Source organism: Mauremys mutica, chromosome 4 (assembly GCF_020497125.1).
Source record: "Mauremys mutica isolate MM-2020 ecotype Southern chromosome 4, ASM2049712v1, whole genome shotgun sequence".
NCBI classification, from domain to species: domain Eukaryota; kingdom Metazoa; phylum Chordata; order Testudines; family Geoemydidae; genus Mauremys; species Mauremys mutica.
In genome coordinates this window covers 139,524,543-139,552,528 of record NC_059075.1, presented here as the reverse complement: position 1 = coordinate 139,552,528, position 27,986 = coordinate 139,524,543, and the positions used below count along the sequence as shown (strand labels likewise).

Here is a 27,986-nt window from a genome sequence, read left to right as displayed (position 1 = left end):
TTTGAGGAGTTTTGCCTTTCTTTGCAATTAGTTTGCATTTACCATCTAACTGGGGGCCAGAGACTCCAGGCCCTTTAAAATCTCCCTAGATATACTCTACATTGCAACAACGTTCACCCTATTGCAAGCACTGATGTGGTTTCCATTTTGAAATCCCAGTAGGCAAAAACAGGTATGTCATATTTTAGCTCCAAGTGAAAAACTCATTGGCTTCAATGGAATTGTACCCATTTATACCAACAGCGAACTACAACCCCAGTCATCTTAATTAACAAAATCATCATTACTTTATTATTATTATTATTAAATTATATTGTGGTAGTGCCTAGGAGCCCCAGTCCTGGACCAGGATCCTGCTGTGCTAAGTGTTGTATCAACACATAACAAAAAGATGGTCCCTGCCCCCGGAAGAACTGACCACATAAGTAATCCACATCATTTGGACTCAAGAGGTGGGGAAGAAAAGGACAATGACTTGGATAGCAGTAGTATTTCAGGATATACCTCATAGACCCATAGACTTTAGAAGATCATAGTGTTCCCTTCCGACCTTAGTCTGACCTCCTGCACAATACAGGCCACAGAATCTCACCCACCCACTCCTCTAACAAATCCCTGACCTATGTCTGAGTTACTGAAGTCCTCAACTTGTAGTTTAAAGACTTCAAGGTGCAGAGAATCCTCCAGCAAGTGACCCGTGCCCCATGCTGCAGAAGAAGGCTAAAAAACCCCATGGCCTCTGCCAATCTGCCGTGGAGGAAAATTCCTTCCCGACCCCAAATATGGCGATCAGTTAAACCCTGAGCATGTGGACAAGACTCACCAGCCAGACACCCAGGAGAGAATTCTCTGTAGTAACTCAGCTCTCACCTTCTCTCGTGTCCCATCACAGGCCATTGGGCAGATTTACCAATAGTCAAAGATCAATTAATTGTCAAAATTAAGCTATCCCATCATACCGTACCTGGGACTAGTTACTACACCATGATAGGTCTCATCCCAGGAGTCTGGTAAAATTCCCTTTCAACTCTGTTTCATGACTCTGGGCTCAGACTCAGTGATTTCTGTTCACATGTGCAGTATATTGACCCAGTTGCCCAAAAAAGAGGGGTCAGAGCAGAATTTTCTAGGGGACATATGTGCTGTTGGGTGCATTGCCTAGCACAGATCATTGCTGGGATTGCTTGGATTAGCTGGCATCTCTTATGTAATCCATCCCCTGGATCCCAGCATTGGTAGACCCTGAGGCTTCCTATCTTTTGTTTCAAAGTATCTGTGCTCTAGTATCAGAGAATAATAGCTCACATGATGCCTTGGCCATATAAATGTCCAATCCTTTTTCAAGTTCTGCTGGACTCTTGGCCTCTGTGATATCTTGTGGCAATGAGTTCCACAGTTTAACTATGAAGTATTACCAGCCCCAGACATTCAAAACTCATGAGTTATCCCCCCAAAAAGCTTGAGGTTGGCTTAAAAATGATGAGATTCTAAAAAATGAATACATTTTACCAATAACTCCAGGGCACAACGAGTGCAAAGCAGGTGTAAAACCCTAGGATTATGACTTGATACACTCACTTTGCACTGTCCCAAAGGATTGCACAAGGCACAGAGGAACAGAGAATCAGGCCCCAAACATACCATTATTACTGCATAGTCCAGCACAGTTAGTAGCTGTCTGAGCTCAGGAGAGGCTGAAAGAGAAAAGGTGCCCAGGAGAACTGAGATCTGCATGGGAAGACCACACATAAGACCCTTCTCAAACGTGTCCCCCAGCAATCACTGTCCTCAAGCCCTTAGCTCACAGTGCATGATGAGCAAATGAATAAATTAAATCCCCAAATGCAAAAATGAAGACTAGCACAGGCGATGGGAATCACAACAGTCACACGCTGCTGATATTGTCTGAGGCTGCAGAAAGCCTCGTTGTGTGTTAAAATGACTGGGCCTTGGCTAACCATGGAGAATAAGAGCACACACTCAGGGCCCCATTAGTCATCTCTGTGGGTCTTCAAAGCCTGCTCCTACCAGTAAAGGACTAACACCAGCAATACAACCGTCTCTCCACAATGCAGCTTTCGTTTGCTTAAGAGGTTTGAAAAAAAAAATATGCTGATGATGCATACAATAAATGGTGCCTAATAGAGGGGAAACTGCCTGTTCAGTGCTGTCTTGGCTTAATTTCTGAAATATCTCAGAAGTGAATGAATCATCCAATAGCCAGCCAGAGCCCTAATAGATTTAGCTTTCACCAAAACCAAAACCTACTGGTTCAATAAGTCGCCTGCAAATTCAGAATGTAACTCAGCTCTCAAATATAAGTTTCAGTTTTGCAGGACAGGAATTGTCCTGAACACATCTGAATAACTGCTTGGATCAGTTTCACTAGAAGGGGATGAAAACTGGTTTCACTGGTGCTGGATGGATAAGAATTAAAACGGAAGTGGTTTCAAAGGTGAGGGTGAGGAGTGTGGTTCATTCACTTCAAGGAACCTGGGAGCGGTACAGGAGTAGAAAGGGAATGCAACAGGGTTTTGGTTTTTTTTGCAAGCAAGTCTTGGCTTTCCTGCTTCCTGTATTATCTGATAGGTGCAGTTCCTGTGGGAAATGATGCTGCAATAGCAGCCAACACGGGGCCCAATCCTGAACCACCTCAGCGTCAAATGGAGCCATAAAGAGAATAATTTGAAGATGCCTTCTTCTGCTTTCCCAATTGCTCCTCTTATGTAACTCAATACCTGGCAGACAATTGCCAGGTGAAGATAATTAGCCTCATCTGTTCTCACCTGTTACACTTGGAAAGCCTTGGCATGTCTAGCCGGTTCTATCCCAGACTTGGAAGGCTACATTCCTTCCCCTAGGGAATTAACTCCTTTGCCTGCCAACCTTTCAAGTTATGACTTGCTTACCTTGCGGCAGCCTACACTGTTCCCTGTGGAAAAGTCCTATAGAATTCGACAGGGATGAAACCATATGGTTCCATAGAAATCACGCTAAAACCCTGTAAGGTGAAATCCTGGCCGCACTGAAGAGACAAAATTCCCATTGACTTGGAATGTATTGAACATATTAGTATCTAGTATGTGATAGAGAACGAGATCTTTCCTGAACCATTCTATAAAATTCATAGAATCATAGGACTGGAAGGGACCTCGAGAGATCTTCTAGTCCAGTCCTCTGCACTCATGGCATGACTAAGTATTATCTACACCAGGGGTAGGCAACCTATGGCACGTGTGCCGAAGGCGGCACCCAAGCTGATTTTCAGTGGCACTCACACTGCCCAGGTCCAGGCCACCGGTCTGGGGGCTCTGCATTTTAATTTAATTTTAAATGAAGCTTCTTAAACATTTTGAAAATCTTATTTACTTTACATACAACAATAGTTTAGTTATATATTATAGACTTATAGAAAGAGACCTTCTAAAAACGTTAAAATGTATTACTGGCACACGAAACCTTAAATTAGAGTGAATAAATGAAGACTCGGCATACCACTTCTTAAAGGTTGCCGACTCCTGATCTACACCATCCCTGATAGGTGATTGTCTAACCTGCTCTTAAAGATCGCCAATGATAGAGATTCCACAACCTCCCTAGGCAATTTATTCCAGTGCTTAACCACCCTGACAGATAGGAAGTTTTTCCTAATGTTCAACCTAAACTACCCTTGCTGCAATTTAAGCCCATTGCTTCTTGTCCTATCCTCAGAAGTTAAAGAGAGCATTTTTTGTCTCTCCTCCTTGTAACAATCTTTTATGTATTTGAAAACTATTATGTCCCCCCTCAGTCTTCTCTTCTCCAGACTGTAGCAGGGGTAGAATTCTCCTTTAAATTCTATATTGTGGTTCAAGAAAATCTACAGGAAGATTTCTACTATAGAATCATTTTCTACTAAATTCTATAGGACTTTTCCAAAAAGATGCATCTACAAGGGACACCATAATTGCCAGGAGTCCCCTCCATGTAAGCAGGGTCAGCTTGTGATGAAAGAGAGGGTCCCTGTCTCAGTGATTGCAGGATTTACCTCAGGCTAACTGGAAAGGTAGAACCACTGTAGAAGAAAACTGGGTGGCTTGCAAAACCGGTAGACAAGCTCTAGGATAAAATATGGAGCAAGCCTAGCGAACAACAGTTACCGAGCAACTATGGGGGAGGGGAATCAGAGTGGGAAAGAGAAATATTCAAAGGAAAAAAGGAAATACTAAAGAGAAGGGCCTGAGCTCATATCTGGATCTGAACTCCCCCAAAGCACAAAGGTATTTGGATTCAGGGTTTTGGCTCATTCCATCTCTGAAATACAGCCCTGCATTTTAAAAAAAAAAAACCTGGCAAGAATCTACTTGCCCATCCACTTGGAAATAATCACTTCTTTTGCTGGAGAAGGATAATATCATGACTTCTTTTCCTCTTCATCAACCACCAGGTTACGATTTAGTGTCAGGGATGGTAAATTTTATGACGTTTTTGCCAGGCTGGGTTAATTATTCCAGATCAATATGTCCCCTCTACCAAGCTACTTCAAGGCATGAAAGATCATGTCGGACATCCTTTGTCAGCCCCGCGCAATTGGATTGGGTGAGCTATTTGGTTGGGAAATTTATCACTCTCATCATCAATCATATTTATGATGATAGTATTAGCATGTGGTTCATTCTGGCCTACAGTGCTACGAGGGCAAGTGTGGAGTGAAACTGAGGTGAAGAGACTGTGAGGGAAAAGGTTGGAGCAAATAGCCAATCAGCACAGGGCAGAGAAAGCCCAGTCAAAACTGTAGAAAGTTGTCTGAACATTCAGAACTCCCTGCTTTGGCTGCTTCTGCTCCCACCTGCTGGAGCAGGTCATGCAGAAAGTGGTGCTAGTGATTCACTCTCTAGCGCTTTTCCCTCTGAGTCTGCCCTAAGCCAATACCCCCCATGCAGCTAGCTGGCACCCTGCTGATGAAGGTAACTTTTGAACAAAAAGTAAAACTAAGTCCCTGACCCCACTCATGTTCATTAAAGAGCCCATGGGACATTTGTCCAAGCTAGGATGGCTAAATTCCAGTTTGAGTAGTTTTATACTGCCTAGTTTCAGAGTAGCAGCTGTGTTAGTCAGGGTGTTGTGTGCTGCCCCTTCCCACCCCCAGAAGTGGATGCATTTCTGAGATGCATGAAGTGAGAGGTGTTTTGCCAACTATCTTAAGATGACTGGTGATACATATATGTGTATTCTTATTATATACCTGACAGCTCTCCCACATCTGAGCTATGAGAACAAATTGGAAGGTTTGTGTCGGAGCTGAGACCTAGGCTGGATTCAGAGCAGAACTTTCCCAAACTGGCTCTGGGGCTGGTGTCCTTGCTGCACTCTGCAAGCTAGGATTGTGGAAAGATTCCCTTTCCCCAAGTGTTTTAGACATAAATAAAAACTGGAAGAATTAAATAATTGTGAATTATCACATTTGGCACTAAAAATTCAGAGAGAAAGTTACACTTTGGGCAGAAAGGGATGCCTGTCAGAACTGCTTTTTCTGGGGAGAGAAGCAGTAAACTGCAGATCCAATACAAGGGACTTAAAACCTGGAAGAGGAAGCTTGGTGGGGGGTTTTTCAATATTTTTTTTTCACATTATTATACCTAACTCAGTGATAGGGATTTTCCAGACTTCATATTCATCTGCCACTTCCCACATATGAAAGTCAAAAACAGCACCAAATCTCTGATAAAGGAACACAGGGCCTGATCCTGCTGCCACTGAAATCAATAGCAGAATCCCCTTTGCCTTCAGTGAAAGCAAAATTGAGCTCACACTGCATGTAAGCTCCACCTCCCCCAGGATTCACCTCCTAGCCCTCTGCTTTTCCATTGGTACAACCAAGACAAAAATAGCAGAGATCAAGCCAGAGTGGGGATCATGGTTACTCTGTTAATGTATTGCCTAAAGAGAGGGAGACATCATAGCCACAATTCCATAGGGGAAAAAGGAAATACATGCTCAGCAGATTCATCCCAACTTTCCTATTATGAAAAAACGAGTCCTTGTGGCACTTTAGAGACTAACAAATTTATTTGGGCATAAGCTTTCATGGGCTAAAACCCATTTCATCAGACGCATGAAGTGGAACATACAGTAGGGAGGTATAAATACACAGCATATGTAAAGATGGGAATTGCCTTACCAAGTCGGGGGTCAGTGCTAACGAGCCAATTCAATTTAAGTTGGAAGTAGGCAATTCTCACCAGTTTACAAGAAGGAATGGAAATAAGTTTCTATCTATGAGGCATTCTATACACGCAGAAGGATTTCCAGAGCAACGTATTTACTTGTTCTGCAACAAAAGCTACAGGGGTAGAAAATACAGCTTATCTTTACAACAGATCTCATAGTCTACTCTATCCATGCATCAGGGGAAACCCAAATCTTCTCTTCTCCTTCTTTATTTATATACACCTGCTACCAAGTTACACCTGAAAACCTAGAACTGCCATGCCAGAACTTTTAACTCTTTGATGCATTAGGCAGCACATAGCAAGCTATCAGGCTGCAGACCAGACAATTAAGTGCACTGAACATTTATTTTATATCTGAAATGAGAGACGGAGCTGATAATACCTCCTAAGGGCCATTTTGTAAGGGTGTAATATGATTCTCAGTCATCAAGATCAACTGCTAAACCCTCTAGTCTTCATGCTGAGGTTCATTTTCCTCTCTCTTCTATTTAGTATTTAAATGACAGTCTGAATTTTAAGCACATCTTCTCTAATTAAGGTACAGTACAGTAATAATACATGTTTTTAATCTGACGATCCCCATGTGCCTTACCAACATGGGTAAGTTTACAAACCTGTGAAAATGGAGGCACAGAGATTAAGACCATTTATGTCTTTGTATAAGATTTGTTTAAAGTGTAATTTATTATTGAAAATTTCCATTTGTACAGGAAGGGTCAAATCCATTTCCGCCCACCCCACAAATCACGGAAAATGAAAATACAGTTTTGTGCTAAAGCGGTAATAGCCAGTTGCTGCCCACGATGCTTTCCTGACCCAAGTGTTCTAAGCTGCAAACGCGGCAGCTCATTGTCAGCCATATATAATATAGACATAAAAGCACTTCTTTTTTTTTTAAACGCAGTTTCAGGAAGCCGTTATTCCGGGAATCCATATCACAAACGTGCTCTTTTTGCTTTTCAGATGGTCCGTGTTTAGAGTGTTACAGACACATTCAAATGTCAGATTTGAATAGACACTTACGTGCTGATCCATTTTCTTCTATCTCGGTGAGTAACACTTGAACCCAGCAGGGTGGTTTAGTTTTTACAGAATTCTTCACTAGGGAATAGCAGAGGGAGAGTCCCTTGGAGGCAACCATTGTAACACACAGAGAAATGATTTTAAAAGTGGGGGAAACCCCTTCTTACAAAACTATTACTGATATTTAACTTCCTGGGTTACCCTGTAAAGTCTTGTGATGACCCATCCCCATCTGTGGTGCCCTCTGTGTCATTTACTGCTGCCCATGCTCACAGTCATGTTATAAAATGAAAAAGGAAGTCCAGGATTTCTCAAGCACTCAATAGGGTGAGCCACTTTGTGTATGTGCAGAAGGAACCTCTTCATAATCCCACTAGTGGTGATCTTCAAAGGTCTGAAAGAATGAAACAAGAACAAATCAATCAAGAGCTTAGCATTTCCACAGGTGGCAATGGCAAAGCCTTTGTAAATTAGCAGAGATATTTCTATGAACCTGCTTGAGCTGCAGCTGACCTTGATTATGCCAGCTTAATTTTAAACCTAGAATCAGCTCTGCCGTTTAGGGCCAGATGCCCAAAAACTCAGCACCCACATCTGGAGCTGAGCACGTCTGAAAATCTAGCCCAGATATAGATGCTTAAATGCGAGTTGAGCTCTTTGGAAAATCTGGCTCCATTTGCAAGTGTTGGGCACTTGAAAATCCGACCCTTTGCGTGGCCTATCTGATAGATCAGGGAACTCGAAGTCAGAACTTCTGTGTTGTGTTGTCGTCTCTGCGACTGGCTTGCTGTACCACTATAATCAAGACACGCGAGGATCAAATTTCTACCAACTTTGGGTGCCTCTGCTGTGGGGTGCCCAACTTTATCTAAAGTCCCTGATTTTCAGAAGTTCTGAGCACCTGCAGTTCCCACTAAGCTCAGCAGTTCTGAAGCTGTGTCTACACTGCAGCTAGGAGCGAGCCTCCCAGCCCAAGTAGACAGACTTGCTAATGGGGCTCAAGGTAGTGCACTAAAAATAGCAATGTGGACGTTTGCAGCTTGGGCTCTCAAGGTCACCTGACTCCCAGCTTGAGAGCCTGAGCAATGTCCTGCTATTTTTAAAACTCCTAGCTTAAGCCTTTTTAGTGCAAATCAGTCTACCCAGGCTGGCAGCCTCACTCCCAGCAGCAGAGTAGACACCCTGAAACTGAAACCCAAGGATGTCGAATTGGGCACCTGAAAAGCAAGGCACTCAAAATTAAGAGACATCTCTGCAAGTATTGGCCCTGAACTCTGAATGAGGCAGGGATCCTGTGGAAAAAATAGCTTGTGGTCATGTAATTAAAGGTTCTATCATAATGCATATGCACAAGGGGCTGAATTAAGTTTGTGCAGGCAACTTAATTCTGACTTTCCCTAACTTTGAGTACTTGACTTTGCAGCCTTAACAATTTTCTGTATCAGTTTTTGTGTGTGATTTCCTAGGGTTTTTAAAGAGCAAATTAAATTCCACCATGTGGAACTATAGTGAGCCTCACATGGGTGGTCAGCAGGGCTTGGACCTTTAGATCCACAGTAAAGTCCTCTACATATTCAGCTAACATAGTAATGGATAGCAGTAGTAGGCTGTTATCCTCCATGTAATCCAGCCTCTAGATGGGGATGAGAAAACAGTGCTCAAATTATTGTCAGATCAGGTCCTCTGTGCTCCCCAACTTTTTACCTTGTGCTTATATGCACAGCAATCTTCATCTGTGACAGAGTCTGGCCCCAAATGGGAATAATACTTACCTGCATCTCAGGAGTGTCATGGCCAGGCTTAATTAGCACCTGTGAAGCATATTTTGATACTCAGATGGTTAGTACTATAGATTCATAGATTCTAAGGCAATAAGGTACCATTATGATCATCTAGTCTGAGCTCCTGTATAACACACCAGAATTTCACCAAATGGTTCCTACATCAAGCCCATAACCTCTTAAAAGGGGTCTTAGAAGGATATCCAGGCTTGATTTAAATACTTCAAGTGATGGAGAATCTACCATATCCCCAAGTATAACTAGTATACATGTGTAACTAAGGAGGCTCATCAAATAGGAATTATGAAAGGACCCCTCTTATAAGGGGTTTCCAAAGTTCCTACAATTCCCGACATAGCCACACAAGGCATAACACATTAGTAAAGCTGATTATGTAATACATGGTGGATCATTTATTCAACTTTTTGGCCTTTTTTTCCCACTGTTCATAAATTGCCTACAAACAGCTCACAAACTTCTCAGATTGATCCCTTTTCCTGTTGAAATGCAAAATTCAACCCTGCCCTTACACAAAGCCACACAGAGCATATAAATGACAAGGTTTTCAAAATGCACACAGCATTGGCCTAACCCTGCTGTCTTTGAAAGAGTATATTAAGTCTGAATAAGGACATAGTGTTACCTCTATATATGACATTTGAGAGACCACTGCTGGAATAGTGTGAGTCTGATGTCTACACTTCAAAAAAGGATGTTGAAAAACTGGAAGGGGTTCAGAAAAGAGCCACAATAATGATTTGAGGTGTGGAAAACTTGCCTTATAATGAAAGACTTAAGAAGCTCTATCTATTTAATTTACCCAAGAAAAGGTTAAGAGGTGATTTGATCACAGTCTACTCTTACCTAGATGGGGAATTTCTGATAGTAGACTCTAGCAGAAAAAGGCACACCAATATCCAGTGTTTGGAAGAAGCTAGGCAAATTCACACTGGAAATCAGGGTTAAACTTTTCACAGTGAAGGTAATTAACATCTGGAACAACTCATCTAGGGTGAGTGGATGCTTGAAGTCTTTAAATTGTTGGCTGTCTTTCTAAAAGAGATTCTATGACTCAAACAGAAGTTATGGGCTTGATGCAGAAATTATTGGATGAGGTACTCTATTAGGTCTGGGTTATGCAGCAGGTCATACAAAAGGATCATAATGGCTCCTCCTGGCCCTAAAATCTAAGAACCTACGTCTGGACAAGAATGTGTGACATAAGGAACAATCAGAAACATCAGCTAAATTTCTAAAGAGTTGCATAGGATCTACCTGTTAAGGAGATCAGTCATGTTGCTAAATTCAGAGCAAGCCTTCTACAAAAGCAGATGTCCAAAAGTGAAAAATCCCATGTCATGCTTGCTGAGAATAACACAGAAAGAAACAGATCCCCTTTATCTTGGCCCCACCAGGAACGGTTAGTCATCAGAACACAGCTGCAGATAGGGCAAGCAAGATTGCTTAATTAATGCCATTCACATCAGATGAACAACAAGGACTGTGAGTCTGTGTGAGTTTCCCCATGAGTGTCACAATTAAAGGATGGGATTTCACACACACACACACAGAGATGTGAAATGGGAGATTTGGGGAAAGAAAAGGAAGCAATACCTTGATTTGATAGTCTGGAAATCTAGGGGGTTAACAACAGTACGTATACAACATGCTGCAGAGTCTGATGACTAATTAGTACATTAGAAATGACATGCAGTGACAAGTTTCCTGGTGTGTGCACAATAAGATTACCTAGCAATTACCATATTGTATGGATTGTTAGGGGAATAATAGAATCAACACAGATCAGCAACATCTGTGCTTCAAAAATATATTAGGGTGGGATTTTCAAAGGTTCTTAAAGGAATCAGGTGCCCAACTCCAATTAATTTCAGAGATAAAATTTTCAAAAGTGCTTAAGTGACTTAGGTGCCTAATTCTGAAGTCAATGGAAGGCTCTTAAGTGCCTGTGGGCCATATTTTGAAAGGTATTTAGGTACCTAAAGATGCAAATAGGCACCTAATGGGATTTCCAAAAGCACCAGGCACTTAATTCCTATTTAAATCAATGCAAACTAGAAATCAATGGGAGTTAAGTGCCCAGGGGCTTCAGAAATTCCTACTGGGTGCCTGTCTGCACCTTTAGGTGCCTAAATACCTTTAAAAAATCTAGTGCTACACCTCTTTTGATAATAGGATTTAGGTGCTTTTGCAGATGTTACCTGCCCTTTAGGTGCTTTTCACAGTCCCATCCTTAGCTGTCAAGTACCCATGGCTGACATGGATTATAATTGTCCCTTCAGCAATGCTTATGCATTCAGTTCACTAGTGAAAGTCAGCATCATTCTCCTAGCCCCATCAAGAGTAGTGGAACAGGAAAAATTTCCCTCATTAGTTTAGCCGCTCCAGAGCTCATAACAAAATTTAGCTTCTTTCTAAATGTTACTGGTTTGAGTGAGATGGGATTAAAATGGGATTATTCACCAGAGTAAGGGCTCGGCAGCATAAGGAAAGGATGCACAATCAGGGCCACAGTATATGTACATTTCATTATGAGCTGGGTCGGAGCACCACTTGCTTGCAGTGCACAATGAAATGTGTAGTGAGACATAGGAGTGGAGCTTGTTCAGGAAGGACAGGCAGGGAAAAAAACAGAGGAGGTATTGCATTCTACATTGGGAATATATACACTTGTTCTGAGGTCCAGAAGAAGGTGAGAGAGAAACCAGTTGAAAAAGTCTCTAGGCAAAGATAAAAGGGGGGAAAAATAGGGGTAATGCTATGGCAGGGGTCTACTATAGATCACCAAATCAGGAAGAGGAGGTGGACAAAACATTTCTAGAATGAATAGAAATATTCAAAACACAAGGCCTGGAACTAACAAGCGACTTTAACTACCCAGACATCCACTGGAAAAGTAATATGGCAAAAAATAAAATGGCCCTAAGTCCTAGGAATGTACTGAGGCCGACTCTTTGTTTCAGAAAACCGAGAGAAAAAAACAGGGAGGCCGCCATTTTAGATCTGATTCCGAGCAACAGGGAGGAATTGGCTGCAAATCTGAAGGTAGAAGGCAGCTGGGTGACAGCGTACATGAAATTGTAGATTTCACTAAACTAAGGAAAGGAAAGAGTAAGAGCAACAGAAAAAGGACAATGGACTTGGAAAAGCAGATTTTAACAAACTCAGAGAACTGGTAGGTAAGGTCCCATGGGACGAAAATCTGAAGGATAAATTAGCTCAGGAGAGCTGGCAGTTTCTCATGACGACAATATTCAAGGCACAACTGCAAATTATCCTGATGTGAAGGAAAGACAGGAAGAACAGTAAGAGGACAACATGGCTCCATCAGAAAGCTCTTTAGTGACCTGAAAATCAAGAAAGAAACCTACAAAAAGTGGAAACATGGACAAATTTGCTAAGGAGAAGTACAAATGGAGAGCTACCACACAAAATGAGAAACACCTAGCCAGAGACATAAAAGTTGAAAAGAGAGGTTCTTTCAATACATTAGGAGCAAGCAAAAACTGAAGGAAAGTGTAGGTCTCACTCAGCGGAGAAGGAGAGTGAATAACTGATGTCAACAAAAAGGCTGAGATGTTTCATGCCTATTTTGCTTAGCCCTGGTCTACACTGGGGACGGAGGGGGGCGGGGGGAATTGCAACTTCAGCTACAAGAATAGCATAGCTGAAGGCGATGTATTTAGGTCGACTTACCGCGGTGTCTTCACGGGGCTGAGTCAACTGCTGCTGCTCCCCCGTCAACTCCGCTTGCGCCTCTCCGGAGTCAACAGGAGAGCGTTCAGGGATCAATTTATCGCGTCTAGACTAGATGCGCTAAATCGATCCCTGATAGATCAACCATTACCCGCCAATTCAGCGGGTAGTGTAGACCTGCCCTTTGTCTTTACTAAAAAAGTTAAGAGTGACCAGTCATTTAACACCAATAATATCAATGAGGGAGAAGGAACAGAAGCCAAAAATAGGGAAAGACAAGGTTAAAAAAATATTTAGATAAGTCAGATGTATTCAAGTCAGCAGAGCCTGATGAAATTCACCCTAGGATAACTAAGAAACTAGCTGAAGCAATCCTGGTATCATTAACGGTTATCTTTGAGAATTCCTGGAGGATCGGTGAGGGCCCAGAGAACTAAAAAAGGGCAAACTACCTTTAAAAGGGGCAACAGAGAAGAACCAGGAAATTATAGGACAATCATCTTAACTTTGGTACCTGGATACTGGAGCAAATTATTAAACGATCAATTTGTAAGCACATAGAGGATAATAGAGTTATAAGGAATAGCCAGCACAGACTTGTCAAAAATCACACCAAACTAACCTAATTTCTTTCTTTGGCGAGGTTACTCACCTAGTGGATGGGGAGAAGTGGTAGACAGGATATAGCTTGATTTTAGTAAGGCTTTTGACACAGTTCTACATGACTTTCTGATAAGCAAACTAGGGAAATGTGGTCTAGATGAAATTACTTTAAGGTGGGTGCAGAACTGGTTGAAAGACTATGTAAATTGTAGTTATCAATGGTTCACTGTCAAACTGGGAGGATGTATGTAGTGGAGTCCCACACGGGTCAGTCCTGGGTCTTGTACTAATCAATATTTTCATTAATGACTTGGACAATGGAGTGGAGCGTATGCTTATAGAATGTGCAGATGACACCAAGTCGGGAGGGATGCAAGCTCTTTGGAGGACAGGATTAGAATTAGAAATGACACTGAAAAATTTTGATCTGAAATCAACAAGATGAAAATCAATAAAAACAAAGTGCAAAGTCCTGCACTTAGGAAGGAAAAAATCAAATGCACAACTACAAAATGGGGAATAACTGCCTAAGTAGTAGTACTGCTGAAAAGGATCTGAGTAGGGTGACCGGACGAGATGAAGAAAATATTGGGACACATGGCGGGGTGGGGAGATTTGCCGACAGAGAAAAAAAAAAAGTCGAGTGCTGCTGGCGGAGGGGGGAAAAAAACAAAAACAAAAACAGTGTTGCCGGCCGAGCAAAATATCGGCACAAATTGCGGGACGCAGGACAACCACCCAAATATCGGAACGTCTGGTCACCCTAGATCTGAGGGTTATAGTGGATCAGAGAGAGAGGAAGAGTCAGCAATGTGATGCAATCACTAAGGCTAATATCCCCTCTGTTCAGACTTGATGGAGACCTTCACTTTGTCTCTGTATCATCAGACGTTTCCTTTAATCCTCTGGTTTCTTTTTTAGTATCGTTTACTCTAAAACCTGTAGCAGTTACTTGAATTGTGGCTTTACATGTAGGCTTGACATCAAAGTGGTGACAAGCGTGCAACCAGTATGCCACTTTTCAAAGCTCAGCAAAGGTCAGCTGTTTCTCTCTGAAGCGCCAAGTAAATTTCCAACTGGCCTGGCTCTGCTCAGGAATGCTTCAAACCACCAAAATAACAGTCCTGACACTTCCAGGAGCAACTATTTATTTGGAGATGGCACATCTTGGTAGTTAGAGCAGGGTACCAGGAATCAGGACACCTGCATTCTTTTCCCTACTCTGCCCCTGGCTCACAGTGTGATCCTGCACAAAAACACTTAACTTGAACCTGGCTCAGCTTTCTCATCAATAAAAAATGGAAGGATACTTACCCACCTTTGGAAAGCAATTAGAAATCTTTGTAGCAAATGCTCTGTATAAATACACAATGCTATTGCATTTCAGGAATGATAGCATGGAATAAAGATACTGCAACATCTGTATATTTACAGTATTACTGTATATTATCCTGGCTGGTGTGCAATATGATCAGTATTTTAGGCAGCCATTGTGCAATATTACCCATGCTGGGCTCAGCAGAGGTGGAATATCTGCCAGACAGCCTAGTGTAGGGGAATACTATTATTCCCCTCTGTATATCAGGGGTGCAAGATAGTACTGAACATGGGTGCAATTTCTCCTGTTGTATACTGCAAGGCCACCGCATTTATTCCCCATGCTGCATTCCTCAGGTGTGCAGGGCCGTACATAATGTACTGCAGGGGTTTACTATTCCCCTAACTGCAGTATCTTGCAATGCACACTGCAATGCATCTTGCAGGGAGCAATATCGCTGAGTTGTAGCCTATCTCCTATGCACAGGAAAGTTCTTAGAAGATTGTGGGAAATGGAGCAGAAGTGCATGAATGACTTTTCAGTAACATTCTTTCCTTCCTGAAAATGTCTTGTTGGCAAACGTAAAATCTATTTCCTAAACATTTAGAGATACACCCACATCCCTGGACATTCATTCATTCATTCAACCACCACATAGTAGTGCGCAGTGAATGTGTTTCCATAGCACTAGGCAAGAGCGAGTCAGAGTGAAACTGCACACTCAAGATCTCAGATGCAAGTCTCTGCAAAACGGAAACACAGGTAAACACAAAGCAGCATTTCACACAGAGGTACTAGTTTCCTTTATGGAATGGACAAAGCACAGGCTCGTCCTGCAGTCTTTGTACAGGAAGAGGCCAAATGCTGCTCTTTGTTACAACAGTGTAAATCTGGAGCAACTAGAGGTCAACCGTAACTGGGGGTAGATCTTCAACTGGTGTAATCGGACATAGCTCCACTGATTTCAATGGAACGGTAACAATTTACACCAGCTGAGTTCTATCCTTTACATGCCCATTAAGAGTCTTAATCCTGTTCCCATTGAAGTCAAAGGTGAATCTCTCCATTGGCTTAAATGGTGCAGAATTGGGATTCAGACTTGCTCAAGGTCCCACCTCTAGATAATGCTGCACAAAGAAACTACTAAAGAAAAATAAATAGGCCAACTACTTCCTCTGGGGCTCATGATCTGAGGCTAAATGGGACCTGGATACGGGAGACTCTCTGGGGCATTTGACAGAGGATGCATATAGTTAGGGCTTGCACTGAAATAACTAAATCAGTTTTAATTCACACCTTTTGTCATTTTGGTGCAAGTCTCTGTGTGGACACTTATTCTGCAAGAGTGCCCATACCCAGACTTGCACCAAAGCAGCCATTCATTTCAGTGTAAGTTTTGCATATAAACCAGCCCTGAGACATTGTCTACATCAGAAAGTTGCACTGTTTAACTTAAGGTGTAAATTTAAATTGATTCAGTAAACTGGTGCTAATTCCTAGGCACTCCTGTGTGGTTTAGCTTCAGTTGATTGGGAACACGTTTAAACTATCCCAAAGTAAGCTACTCTTAAACTGAAATATGAGTATCCACATGGGGGGCTGCATGGTTTAATGAATCAGTTCAAAAAGCTCTTTCCTTAGATACTGGTCTTTTCTCTGTCCTTGTCAGCTTCCTCATTCCGTATGTCTCTGGCTACGTCAGAGGAAGGGAAGAGAAATGGATTCTAAAATGACTGATATAAGAGATGATTCAGATCATGTCCAATGTCCAGGGCAATGATTCATTAGAAATGCCCCTGCTCTTGTCTTTTGAAAGTGTGTCACCCATTCAAAAAAACCCACAGGCATAGATAGGTATCTTCTCCATTAGAGGGAAAATTGCCCCATTGCAATCTTCCTATTCTCTGTTTCATTCCTTTGTTCCTAGTCAGTCTTGCCCTGGGGCCAACAATCAATCTGCTTTCTTCATGTGTAGCTCCCTGAATTGCAAAGATACTAACCTTAATATAGAATACTTCTCATTAATAATTATTTGGGCTTCACTAGAATCTTTGCTTCAAGGCTTTCTAAGGGGTTTTCCAGCACAAACTAATTGCACTTCATAGAGAACTGTAGAACAGAGAGGCGAAGTGACTTACCCAAGTCATGTGATGAGTCAGGGCTCAGAGTGGCACGGCGGTTTCCAACCTTTTTTTCATTTGCGGACCCCTAAAAAATTTCAAATGGAGGTGCAGATCCCTTTGGAAATCTTAGACATAGTCTGCAGTCCCCCAGGGGTCTGTGGACCATAGGTTGAAAATAGCAAATTGCTTCAAAACAACACCTGCCCTTAAAAAACAAAAAAACATTTTAAGGTTATTTCTACTTTCTCTTTCCTGAATACAAGATGTTCTAACAACTATTTTGAGCCTTTCTTGCAATGACTCAGCAAAAAAAAAAGAAAACAATAACAAAAAGAGAGACGTCCTGGTAGGAAAGCGGAAACGGAAAGAAGTGTCAGAGGAAATATCTTCAGCACCGAAATGGTTATTTTTCTGACTGCCGCTGTGATAATTTTCACGATGTGATACCATTACGCTCCAGTTCATGCAGCCAGCACAGAGTCGCCGGTGTAAGGTTATTGTAAGGGTGTCCGTTTCCAGGAAGCCAAGCAGGACTAAAGCAAGCCAGAAACGCAAATACCCACAGCTCATTGATGCATTTTAACCCCAAACCTTAGTGCTAAGCACAGGCTTCCATGACACATATGCCCAATTGGTCCCACAGATGCAGCTGCCTAATGAGAAAATACTTGGGCACCAGCTCAATTATAATAAACAAATGCTGTTCCTTACAGACCATCTATGAAGCTGGTCAGGTTAGAATAAGACAACCCCACAATCCCTAATACCAAAGGCACCACCTGTTAGCAGCTCCACAGTTGCAGTGCTGTTAATCTGGAGCCCAGTGGTGTTGGCAGTTCTGGTCTCTGAGCTGTTTTGCAGGTAGGTATGTGAGTGTTTGCAATGAAAGAAGCAATGGGTTATATTTATCCCTACCATGAACGCCGTGTGGGCAGTCCTCTGTACCTGCAGGGAGCCCCACTGAAGTCAGCTTGACTTCTCCTCTGTGCTGGATTGTAATTTGTAACCTTATATTGGAAGCTTTCCAACGGAAGGAGACATATTCATCTCTGTGTCTGTATGGCCCACAGTGCAACGGGAGATGAATCCTGTGACTGCGGCCTTTGGAAGCAACCACAACCATGATGATTTAGATCAGGGGTTCTCAAACTGGGGGTCAGGACTGCTCAGGAGGTCGCAAGGTTATTACATGGGGGGTCGCGAACTGTCAGCCTCCACCCCAAACCCTGCTTTGCCTCCAGCATTTATAATAGTGTTAAATATATTTAAAAGTGTTTTTAATTTATAAGGGGAGGTCTCACTCAGAGGCTTCCTATGTGAAAGGGGTCACCAGTACAAAAGTTTGAGAACTACTGATTTAGATAACCTGGGCACTTTACCTACAATGGATTGATTCTATTCTCGGCTCTGCCACTGACTGTCTGGGTGACCTTAGGCAAGACACTGCCTTGATCTGTGCCTCGGTTTCCCCATTTGAAATGGCAATAATGATACTGTGTCTTCCTTTGTAAAGCTCTTTGAGAGCCTCAGGTGAAAAGTGCCATAAGTGCTGCTGCTGTTATATCGGTGGAAATGAGAGACACGTCTCCAGTGGCTGGGATGCTCAAAATTTGTGACCCTCGAATAGCCACGTTGGCAACTAGCCAGGAGTCCAATAGTTGCACCTTAGCAAAAGTAAATGCAAGACTACCCTAAAATGTCCTTTACAGATCTAGAGCTTTATTGAATTAAAACAAAACAAAATGTCATGAGCCAAAATTCTAACCCCCAAATAAAATCATTTTTATAAAACCAACAGAGTCTCCATTTATTCTGATCATGTGAATTTATTCAAATGTATTTTCCCTGGAATGTCAAGCCATATCTTAGAGTACGGAAATCAGATGTAGTATTGCATTAGGATGGCCTTCCATCGGATATCCAAATCCTATGTTTGGTCGCTTAGATCAAAACATAAGTGCACAAATTGGACAATTACTTACCAAACTGAGGATGATCCAAATGCAGAATCTGGATGTCTTATAAAAGTGCCTGAAAAATGAGGCTTTATAGGCTTAATATATCTCATTGACTTCCTAGAGTTATAGCTGGGATTGGTTTGGCCCTATGTTTCTTAATTGTGCAAACTTTTCTTTCTTTCTTTTTTAATGTTGGTTGAAAGAGCATTTGAATTGCCAGACTGGGTCACACCCATGGTTCACCCAGCTCAGTATCCCATCTCTGACAGCGGCCTGCACCAATGTTTCAGAGGAAGGTGTAAGAACTCCTGTAGCAGGCAGGTGTTCCTGTCGTGTCAGCTTCTTCCACTGCAGAACCATTCACAGCAGCGAGCAGCTCTTTACTTGTTCTTCTGTTCCCTTGAACTTTGCAGACATTATTTACATATCCCTGAAAAAAATAGACCAAAAACTGATAGGTTCTTGCCAGTTTGTTCCCCTCATTTGTTCTTGTCTCATTAAACTAGTTTCCTAAAAGCTTCTGAGATGAAAGTATTTGCATAAGTCCTATATGCTTTGAGTGATAAATTTAAAATATTGAGAAGTGGTTTTAAAGGTGAAGGAGGAGTTCTCTTTAAACTTCAAAAAATAAAGTTAACTAGTAGAAAAAAGCAGACATTTGTCTGGTGGCAACTACAATAGATCCTGCATGACCTACTACATGGTTTTTCCTGCAGTCTAATCACACATTTACTTGACTACCTCTGTCGGTATATTACAGATATAATGCAGCTAGTGTAACGGTATCTATTAGTGATTAGCCCACACTATAAAAATAGGAACATAAGTATTGCCCTACTGGATCAAACCCATGGTCCAGCTAATCCGATATCCTACCTCAGTCACTGGCCAGAATCAGATACTTCAGAGGAAGGTGAAAAGAAAACTAGAAGAGGATAATTCTGAAATAGCCTGCTGTTAGGGTAAGTTTCTTCCTCAGCTTTCTCCGTTAGAGGTTGACTTACTCAACTCCAAAGTTGGAGGATGTTCATAACTGGGCTTCTGGTCCAGACCCACATCTCAAATAACCTGCATATACTGTGACATTGCACCCCATAATGCTTTAGGGGAATATGCTTATGAGTGTAAATATGACATAACTGGAATAGGCTTTATGCTAGATATGCCATGTAACAAAGGTTATGTTCTTCTGCATGTATTCATCCAATTTGTATGCATGGATCATTTTTGTATTCAAAGTTATGAATATTGACTGTGTACTTGTTTAATTTTAAGTAGCCTCGGTGAAGCAGTTGGTCAGCTTCCCGAGAAAAGGCTACTCTCAAATAAGTACCCAGTCAAGAAACACTTAAGCGAACAATAAACTTTGAGACGCCATTCCACATCTGAGCTTTCCTGGGAATGTGGCCTGGCTTGTAAGGAACTGACTCATGCATGGACATGTGACTTACCCATGTGACTCCAAAACTCTACCTTGGAGCTGGATTCTCCATAGGAGAGAAGAAGGGGTTTCCACCCACAAGAGGAAGTTTATTTAAGCCCCAGGAAACCCCTCCATTTTGTCTTCGGCTAGCTCAAGAGGTAGCCTCTCCACCCCCAAAGGATACCTGAAAGAAACTGGAACAAAAGGACAGTAACCACAGGGATGAGAGAAATTGCTGGACCCAGACTAGAAGGAAGCTAGTCTGTAAAAGAAGCTTACTGGAACATCTCTGAGGGTGCGCTTTCATCTATAATTACTTTCTTACTGTACTAGGTTTAGACTTGTGTGTTTTATTTTATTTTGCTTAGTAGTTCACTTTGTTGTCTGTTGTTACTTGGAACCACTGCCCTACTTTTTGTATTTAATAAAATCACTTTTTACTTATTAATTAGCCCAGAGTATGTATTAATACCGGGGGGGGGCAAACAACGGTGCATATCTCTCTATCAGTGTTATAGAGGGCAGACAATTTATGAGTTTACCCTGTATAAGCTTTATACAGGTTAAAACGGATTTATTTGGGGTTTGGACCTCATTGGAAACTGGGCATCTGGATGTTGAAGACAGAAACACTTCTTTTTCAGTTAAGCCTGCAGCTTTTGGGGGATGTAGTTCAAACCTGGGTCTGTGTTTGTAGCAGGCTGACATGTCTGGCACAACCAGGCAGGGTTCTGAAGTCCCAAGCTGCCAGGGAAAATGGGCTCGGGGTAGTCTCAGCACATCAGGGGCAGTCCCAAGGGGGTTTCTGTGATCCAACCCGTCACACAGACCTCCTACAGTTTTTGCTTGAAAGTCAGGAAGGTGCCAAATTTATACAGGTTTAATCGCTTCACTCTTTGTACGAAAAGCAATAAAGAAACTAAAAATGAGGTGGCTGAAAATGAAATAGCCTAAAGGTATGAGGAACATCCTTATTTAAAATGAGCAGAAAAGGGAAAACTATGAAAATTTTAAAAAGATGAATGGGAATAGTTGGTATTTAAAAGGTCCTTTCACCCAGAAGCTCTTAAACTTTGATCAAATTCTCTTCAGTGACCCACACTGCAGTTCTCCCTTAAAAATGCTGCACTTACATAGAATTTGGGAATTGTATCTGAAGATTAGGAATCAGAGCCAATGCCTATTGATTTGAAGACAATAGGAAGACTTCCATTGACTTCAGTGGGCCTGGGATCAGACCCTAAACTTCCATGATGTTAATACTACTAAAATTACACATATTTATAAAGTGCATGTCACTGTGGTATCTGAGCACACATCAAGAGCCTAGTTGAATCCAAGAGAAGAATATTGCTGTATATTGTCTGCATGTGTGTAATAAAGACAGGAGTTATTCCAGACACCCCTGCCACGCAATAACCTGTAAGAGAATATGGCAGCTATTTAACAATGCTACACAAAAGATGGTGCAAAGTGAAGAAGGTCGATAAAGAATACTCTGTTCAGTTGAAACAAACTGGATAGCGTATTTGAATGCTGAACGGGGAGTTTTAACAGGTTGCAATTACTACAAATGTTGGGATTTAGCCAGACCATGAGTGCCTGAAGGGATTTCTTTAATTGCTCTGTACTGATTTCCATGAACCCTAGGTAAGATTTTATTTATTTCCTCATAAGAACTTTTAGTTGTTTATTGATAAAAGGTTTATTTTCACATTGAAAAGACCCGGAAATGGGAATTCATACTTCTTGGTGATAAGGGGTAAATATTTCCCTGGCTGTTCAAAAGGCTCAAATGCCATTAACATGACATTTGCTTGGTGGTAGTGACCTAGAAAAAGTCTAAATTAGGTAAATGCATTACAGAGATTTAAAAATGGAAACACTTCCCCCTCCCCACCACAGGTCTTTTATGTAAAAATAGAAAATACCAATGAGAATGCAAAAGTGTCCTCCATATCACACCTTTTCATGTTCAAATTCTTTAGCCACATTCAAATTTACAAGAAGCAAGCTATGTAAAAAAAAAAATGCAGCGTCTAACACAAACGATTTGATGGGGTGTGGAAAGGGGAGGGGGGGCCAGAGCACAGGAAGCCTCTTACGGGAAACTCTTGTGACCTTTGGTTTTAATGAATGACTTAAAACCCCAATATTAGTCCCCAGGAAATGGGAAAGGAAATTGAGAGCGTGTCTGGAGAGTATAAAATCAGGACCTCCATCAAGGTGAAGGCATTCAGATCTGGCTTTTTGCCTCTTGTGAAATTGAACTAATAACTGGACCACAAGAAAGAAACTCAGCTGAGAAATGAAACTTCTCACAGCACTCATTTTCCTAGCCCTGATTGCCAGCATCAAACAGGCCAGCTGCCAGATCTCTGAAGAAAGCTGCACAAAACTCGTCAATCTTCTGCCTCTTCGGCTCAGAGACCTGCGGATTGCATTTGATGAAATTAAAGATTATTTTGTGAGTATGACACCTGTCAAAGCCTGTCGCCTTCTGTCTACTGCTTTTGCACTTTCAGTGATTTAGCATACCCACACACAGGAGACAGACTCCTTTGGGCAGGATAGATTTAGATGCAGGCACACTGGTTTGTGTTCGCTGCTCCGGGTGAAATAAATAGTTTAGTTTCATCACTTGCTAAGGGGAGAGAAAATGTGCAAAAGATTTTTTGTTATCCAGTCACAGTTACAGCTTTCACAATGAATTTTAAGGCATTTTAATTTTTTTGACATTTCGTTTAAAATTATTCCTTTACTGACAGGGATAAATTCAACTCTGGTGTAAGTGGGTGCAACTCCATTTAAGTTAATGATGGATGAGAAGGAAATATTTCACTATAGCTTTCAAGTTGTGTTAAAGAACAAACATTTAAGCTATAACCAAAGCCAGAAAGACGTTATTCTGTGTCTAGAGAATTTAGTGCCCATTTCCCTCCCCTGCATGGGAATGCTACCTGTGGATAGATTGCCAGAGTGGCATTAAACCTTTGTGATGAGAGCTGTATTGGAATGGTCTTGCTGACAGCTGAGCAAAGTAATCATGCAAAATGGGATGCATAGGATTTGTAATTGTATTATTACCAATATTGCCTTAAATGCATCTAAATTGCAATATAATATCAATGGCATTAGGTACTAATGATATAAAAAATTGAGATGTCATCTCTCTAGGTTAAATCACCAAATAATGGCATTGTGTTTGTATTATCAGCCAAATTAACATGACAGTTGGTAGGTATATAGGATTTAAGACTTTAAATCAAAGTTTGCTACAAGTCTCTGAGTGAAGTGCTGGTAACAGGAGCAAGTAGTTCCTTAATAAGACTGTTATTATATATCTCAGTCATTTTGGGTGCTGTTATGTGCACACTATCTGAAGTCAAAAGAAAGTAAGCAGGGTTTGAAAGGCAGGCTAAAGAAATTAAACATATGTTGAATAAATCACCCACATATGTGATTTAATTTTTCCTGTCCTTTTGACTTCAAACTAATTGCACAGGCATGTGGGACAATATCAGCACCTGAATGTTATTACTGTGTGATGTGTGTGTACACACACACACACACACACACACACACACGTCTGTATGTTCAGATGCTTTTATTTCCGGTGTTTGCCTTAAGACGACAACACACACAATCAGGCAAACCAGACAGTTTGATGAACTGAAGTACTTTTACACAGTAGAATGAAGATATTGTAGGCTGCCTACCTTGGTGAAACTGACATTTCCATTGCATACTTTTACAGCAAGCCAAAGATGATGAACTTGACATCTTATTGCTAAAGGAGGATTTACTGGAAGATTTTAAGGTGAGAACTTTGTTGTGCACTGTGACTAATTCTAAGCTAATGCCATTCTAACAGAGGCAGCTGGAAGTACTATACAAAGTTTAAGGTGTTTTTAAAACTGGTAGTATGATAAGAATATCCTACCTATGAAAACTGGTTTCATTGTATCTTTGCCTGTATAACATCTGTCTAAGATAGTCAGTCCCTTTGAGATTGCTCTGCTTCTGTTTTCATGCTGGGGTGGGGGGTTCTAGTGGTCAGAGCACAGGACTGGGAGTCTGAACTACAGATTTCCAGGATGATGATGCTGTCTGTGGGCTTGGGCAAATAGCTTCACCTCTCTACATCTCAGTTTTTCCATCTTTAAAGCAGGGATAATAATGCTTATTTACCAGCCTCACAGGATGGCAGTACAGCACTGTGGAAAGCACTCTGTAAGGTGCATTGCCTAACCCATAGAACCAAACCTCTGGTCAGTGATGACGACTGAGTGACTGATTCTGACAGCTGTTTATGCCGTTTCCTCCACTTGTGGTGGCAAATCATTAATGCAACTCACTCCTCTTCCTCCAGGGTTATTTGGGCTGCCAGTCAGTGTCAGACATGATCCGATTTTACCTGGATGAAGTCTTACCGAAGGCGATCAACAGCAGCAAACACACCAAGCGGAGCATGGTCAATATTGGCCACCTGCTGATGGACCTGCAGCAGACACTGAAGCGCTGTGTGAGTATTGGTCACATTTCGCAGGTCACTTGCCAAGTTCCCAGGGAGCTGAACACAAGCTGGTATCCCAAGCAAAGCTGCAGCAATAAACCTCTGCAGCTTCCTGATGGAAAGCTTCTTAAAAGTTCTTTGCCACAGGGGCTGCAGTATATATCAACAGTGAAGAGAGGGGTCTGCAAATCCATTGGTGCCATAACTCAATAAGAAGCTAAGGGTGGTGTTATAGGGGAGAAGGCCTACAAAGGTTTTGCCAAGCCACCTTCAGACTGATCCTGTACCACTGAGGTTGATGGGAGCTTAGCCATTGATGTCAGTGTAGATAGCACAGTGACAGGCACATTAAAAATACAGCCCAGCTGGACTCTTGGGACTGACATCCTGGTCATGACATAAAAGGGAGGCAGAATTTTGCTGATCATGGGGAAGGTTTCACCGCATATAGACCAGAATAGATGGACACACACAGAGACTGCAGCTGCGGAATGTCAGACTCAGTGACCCAAGCAGTCCCTTCAGGCCCTTGCTATCTAGGAATCTATGATTCCTATCATCAAGATTCAGTTGTCAAGTTTTAGAAATAATTATTTATTTTTAAAGGCCAGCCTGCAGCCCTGTAATAAACACCGATCAAAGATGAATTTAAAAGGGTTCATCTGAAGCCCTTACCTGAAAGGAGCTGCTCTCACAGGCTGGGACGGCAGAACTAAAGCTGAATGCAGCCTCAGCTCCTGGAACTGCCTGGCTGTGGTGTCCTGACTCTGTCATCTGGCAGTGAAATGACTCAGTCAGTGAGCAAGCAATTCAGCAAAGGGGAGGGTGGCATCACACAGGCTGTTTGCTGAGCTGGTTATAGAACTCCTCGAACATAATGGCTATTGGTATCTGCATAGGGGTAGCATCTGGAGGTCCCAGAATGGATCCAGCCACCTCTGGGTAGGGCACGGTACAAAGTCGCCACCGTTCCTGCTCCAGAGAGCTCACAATCTAAAAAGACAAATGAGGGCTGAAGGGAGGGGGAAAGGATACAACATCCTAGCAAGGGGGCCACTGGGCTAGTCCCCTTGAGAATAAATATCCGTTAATGGATTTCATTTACATCTATCACGAAGGCTTCGTTTTGAAGGGCACCTGTGGCTGACATGGGGGAGATGAGGGGAATTCTCAAGGAAGCGAGGGGAAATGGATGAGGGGAGAGCACAGCCTTGTGGGAGAGTGGGGCTGGGGAGCTGAGGAGCTGCCGTGGCAGGAATAAAGGACTCAATAATAGTTTCCCAAGCACACACCATATTTCCAGAAAGACCCCTTTGTGCACCAGCTGGGCTGGGGCAGCCTGTCTCTCACCCATCCAGAGCTGTACCGTAAAGGAAGGCTGTTTTGTTAAAAATCCCTGGTTGCTTCCCTCCACAGCACAGATTCTTCACTTGCGAGAAGAGGAACCAAACCTTAAAGCAGATCAAGGAAACCTACGATAAGGTAACTCTCCTGTCCAATTGCTAACCATGTCATTCGGGAGCAATCCGTCATCCCATTCAAGTCAATGGAGTTTGGCCAATGACTTCAGCTGGAGCAGCATCAGGCCCTTATGGGAAAACTCTGGGGTTGGCAATACTGAAAACATGAGAAAGTGGCCACAAAAAAGCATGGGGGTAGAGGGAATTCAAATGCAGGTTCTCATAAAATAAGTATAAATAAATAAATAACCCAACCCCTGAAACCTGGCCCGCTATTGAAACCAGATTTTTTTTTTTTACAAGGATCATTTGCTTTTGCATTTCTGGCCTGGATTGGGACCAGAAATGCTGCAACACCATAACAATGGTCCATCCGAGTTTCACAGTAAACCCCCTACACAGACACACACACACTTTTTCACGTTCAAGAGAGTTAGACTTTTCGGATGAGGGTTGGAGAAGTATCAAAAGTGATGGTTGGTGAGCCAAACTGAACCCGGACTCTCAACCTTCTCGGGTTTGGCTAACGCTAATGCCAACGCAAAGGACAGGTCGACTCTAGAACAGTTAACTGTTAGAGGGGAAAGAGAGCCCAGCCTGGGATTTTGGAGACACTTGTTCCTGTTCCTGCTCTACCACAGACTCCTGTAAGACCTGGGGAATTCTCTGGGCTTTGATTCCCTATCTGAACAATGGGGATAAGAGCACATCCCTACCCCACCATTATTTTGTGAAAATAAATACACTAAAGATTATGGGGCACTCAGTCAGTACATGACTATGCAATGGGGCTGGGTCAGATAGATACAGTAACTGCATTAGCCAGAGCAACTGCAGGAAAACAGTTTATATTGTAGACGGAATTATAGTGTGTACAAATTATCTAAACAAACATCTATATGATATATTATACAACCACAAATGAGTTAGTCATGAGTCTATCAGTTCACATTGTCCAAAAGCTGGTATTACGAGTCCTGTTGCAGCTGGGAAAATGTTGCATTAAAAAAATCTGCAGAGGTTTGGGGTTTTTTTTTCAAAACCACCATTTGCTTTGAGTGTGTTTGCATTATTTCTGTTTCTTATCCTTGAATATTCTGTCAAATGAAAGTATTTTAAGCAAGTCAAGCGGGATCGTTGTGGGAAGCCAATTTTGACTTCCTAATCACAAGCATTCCCATTGGAAACTGATCCTAAATGTTACATTCAGCCAATCAGAGAACAGAAATATATCATAAGAGCTACGTCTCCAAACAAAGCCATTCAAATTTGGAATACACTTAATGAACTGCTTGCAAACTACATATCAATTCTCCCATCACCTGTGAGTTAGCGGTGATTCAACATTTGTGGTTTAATGAGAATCTGAGTAACATTTCCATGTACTCTATGAATTGTGCATCTAGGCTTAGCATGCTTTAACTTAAGTTATCTTGTGATTTATTATACACTTAATTACTAATATGTACAATTAATTGATATTAAGTAATTTATTTTCTCTGCTCCTCCCCTCCTCCTAGTTACAAGAGAAAGGAATCTATAAGGCAATGGGAGAATTTGACATCTTCATTAACTACATTGAAGAATACTTGATGATGAAGATGGGAAAGTGAAACCCCAAAAAATTCTGCATCTTTCACAACAAGGAAACTGCCGTTTTATAAAAGTAACGTTAGACTCTCCAAACACATGAGACAGAGAATTATCTTATGGTTTGGGCCAAGGATTATGGCTGAACAGTACTAATACTGTACTTTAAAAAAACATTGTGCCTACCATATTAAGTATTTATTACCTCCAATACCTCAATGTTTACATTTAAAGATGTCTTATTTTTTTAAAGAGGAAGAAGCAA

The 27,986-nt window shown here is 41.9% G+C and overlaps 1 protein-coding gene across 1 annotated transcript; it reads left to right on the top strand.

Moving 5' to 3' along the window:
* The first annotated feature begins 22,463 nt into the window (after nucleotides 1-22,463).
* IL10 (interleukin 10) lies at nucleotides 22,464-27,744 on the top strand. The gene is made up of 5 exons (XM_045016859.1): nucleotides 22,464-22,622; nucleotides 23,913-23,975; nucleotides 24,528-24,680; nucleotides 26,088-26,153; nucleotides 27,652-27,744. The coding sequence occupies exons 1-5, from the start codon at nucleotides 22,464-22,466 to the stop codon at nucleotides 27,742-27,744; spliced, it is 534 nt and encodes a 177-aa protein (XP_044872794.1).
* The last annotated feature ends 242 nt before the right edge of the window (nucleotides 27,745-27,986 follow it).

What these genes read in the sequence shown, in the direction of transcription:
- IL10 (XM_045016859.1), top strand. Translation starts at nt 22,464, where the DNA reads ATGAAACTTCTCACAGCACTCATTTTCCTAGCCCTGATTGCCAGCATC. An exon ending in ATGAAATTAAAGATTATTTT is followed by an intron (nt 22,623 to 23,912) that starts GTGAGTATGACA and finishes ATACTTTTACAG; the next exon opens with CAAGCCAAAGATGATGAACT. An exon ending in TCAAGGAAACCTACGATAAG is followed by an intron (nt 26,154 to 27,651) that starts GTAACTCTCCTG and finishes CCCTCCTCCTAG; the next exon opens with TTACAAGAGAAAGGAATCTA.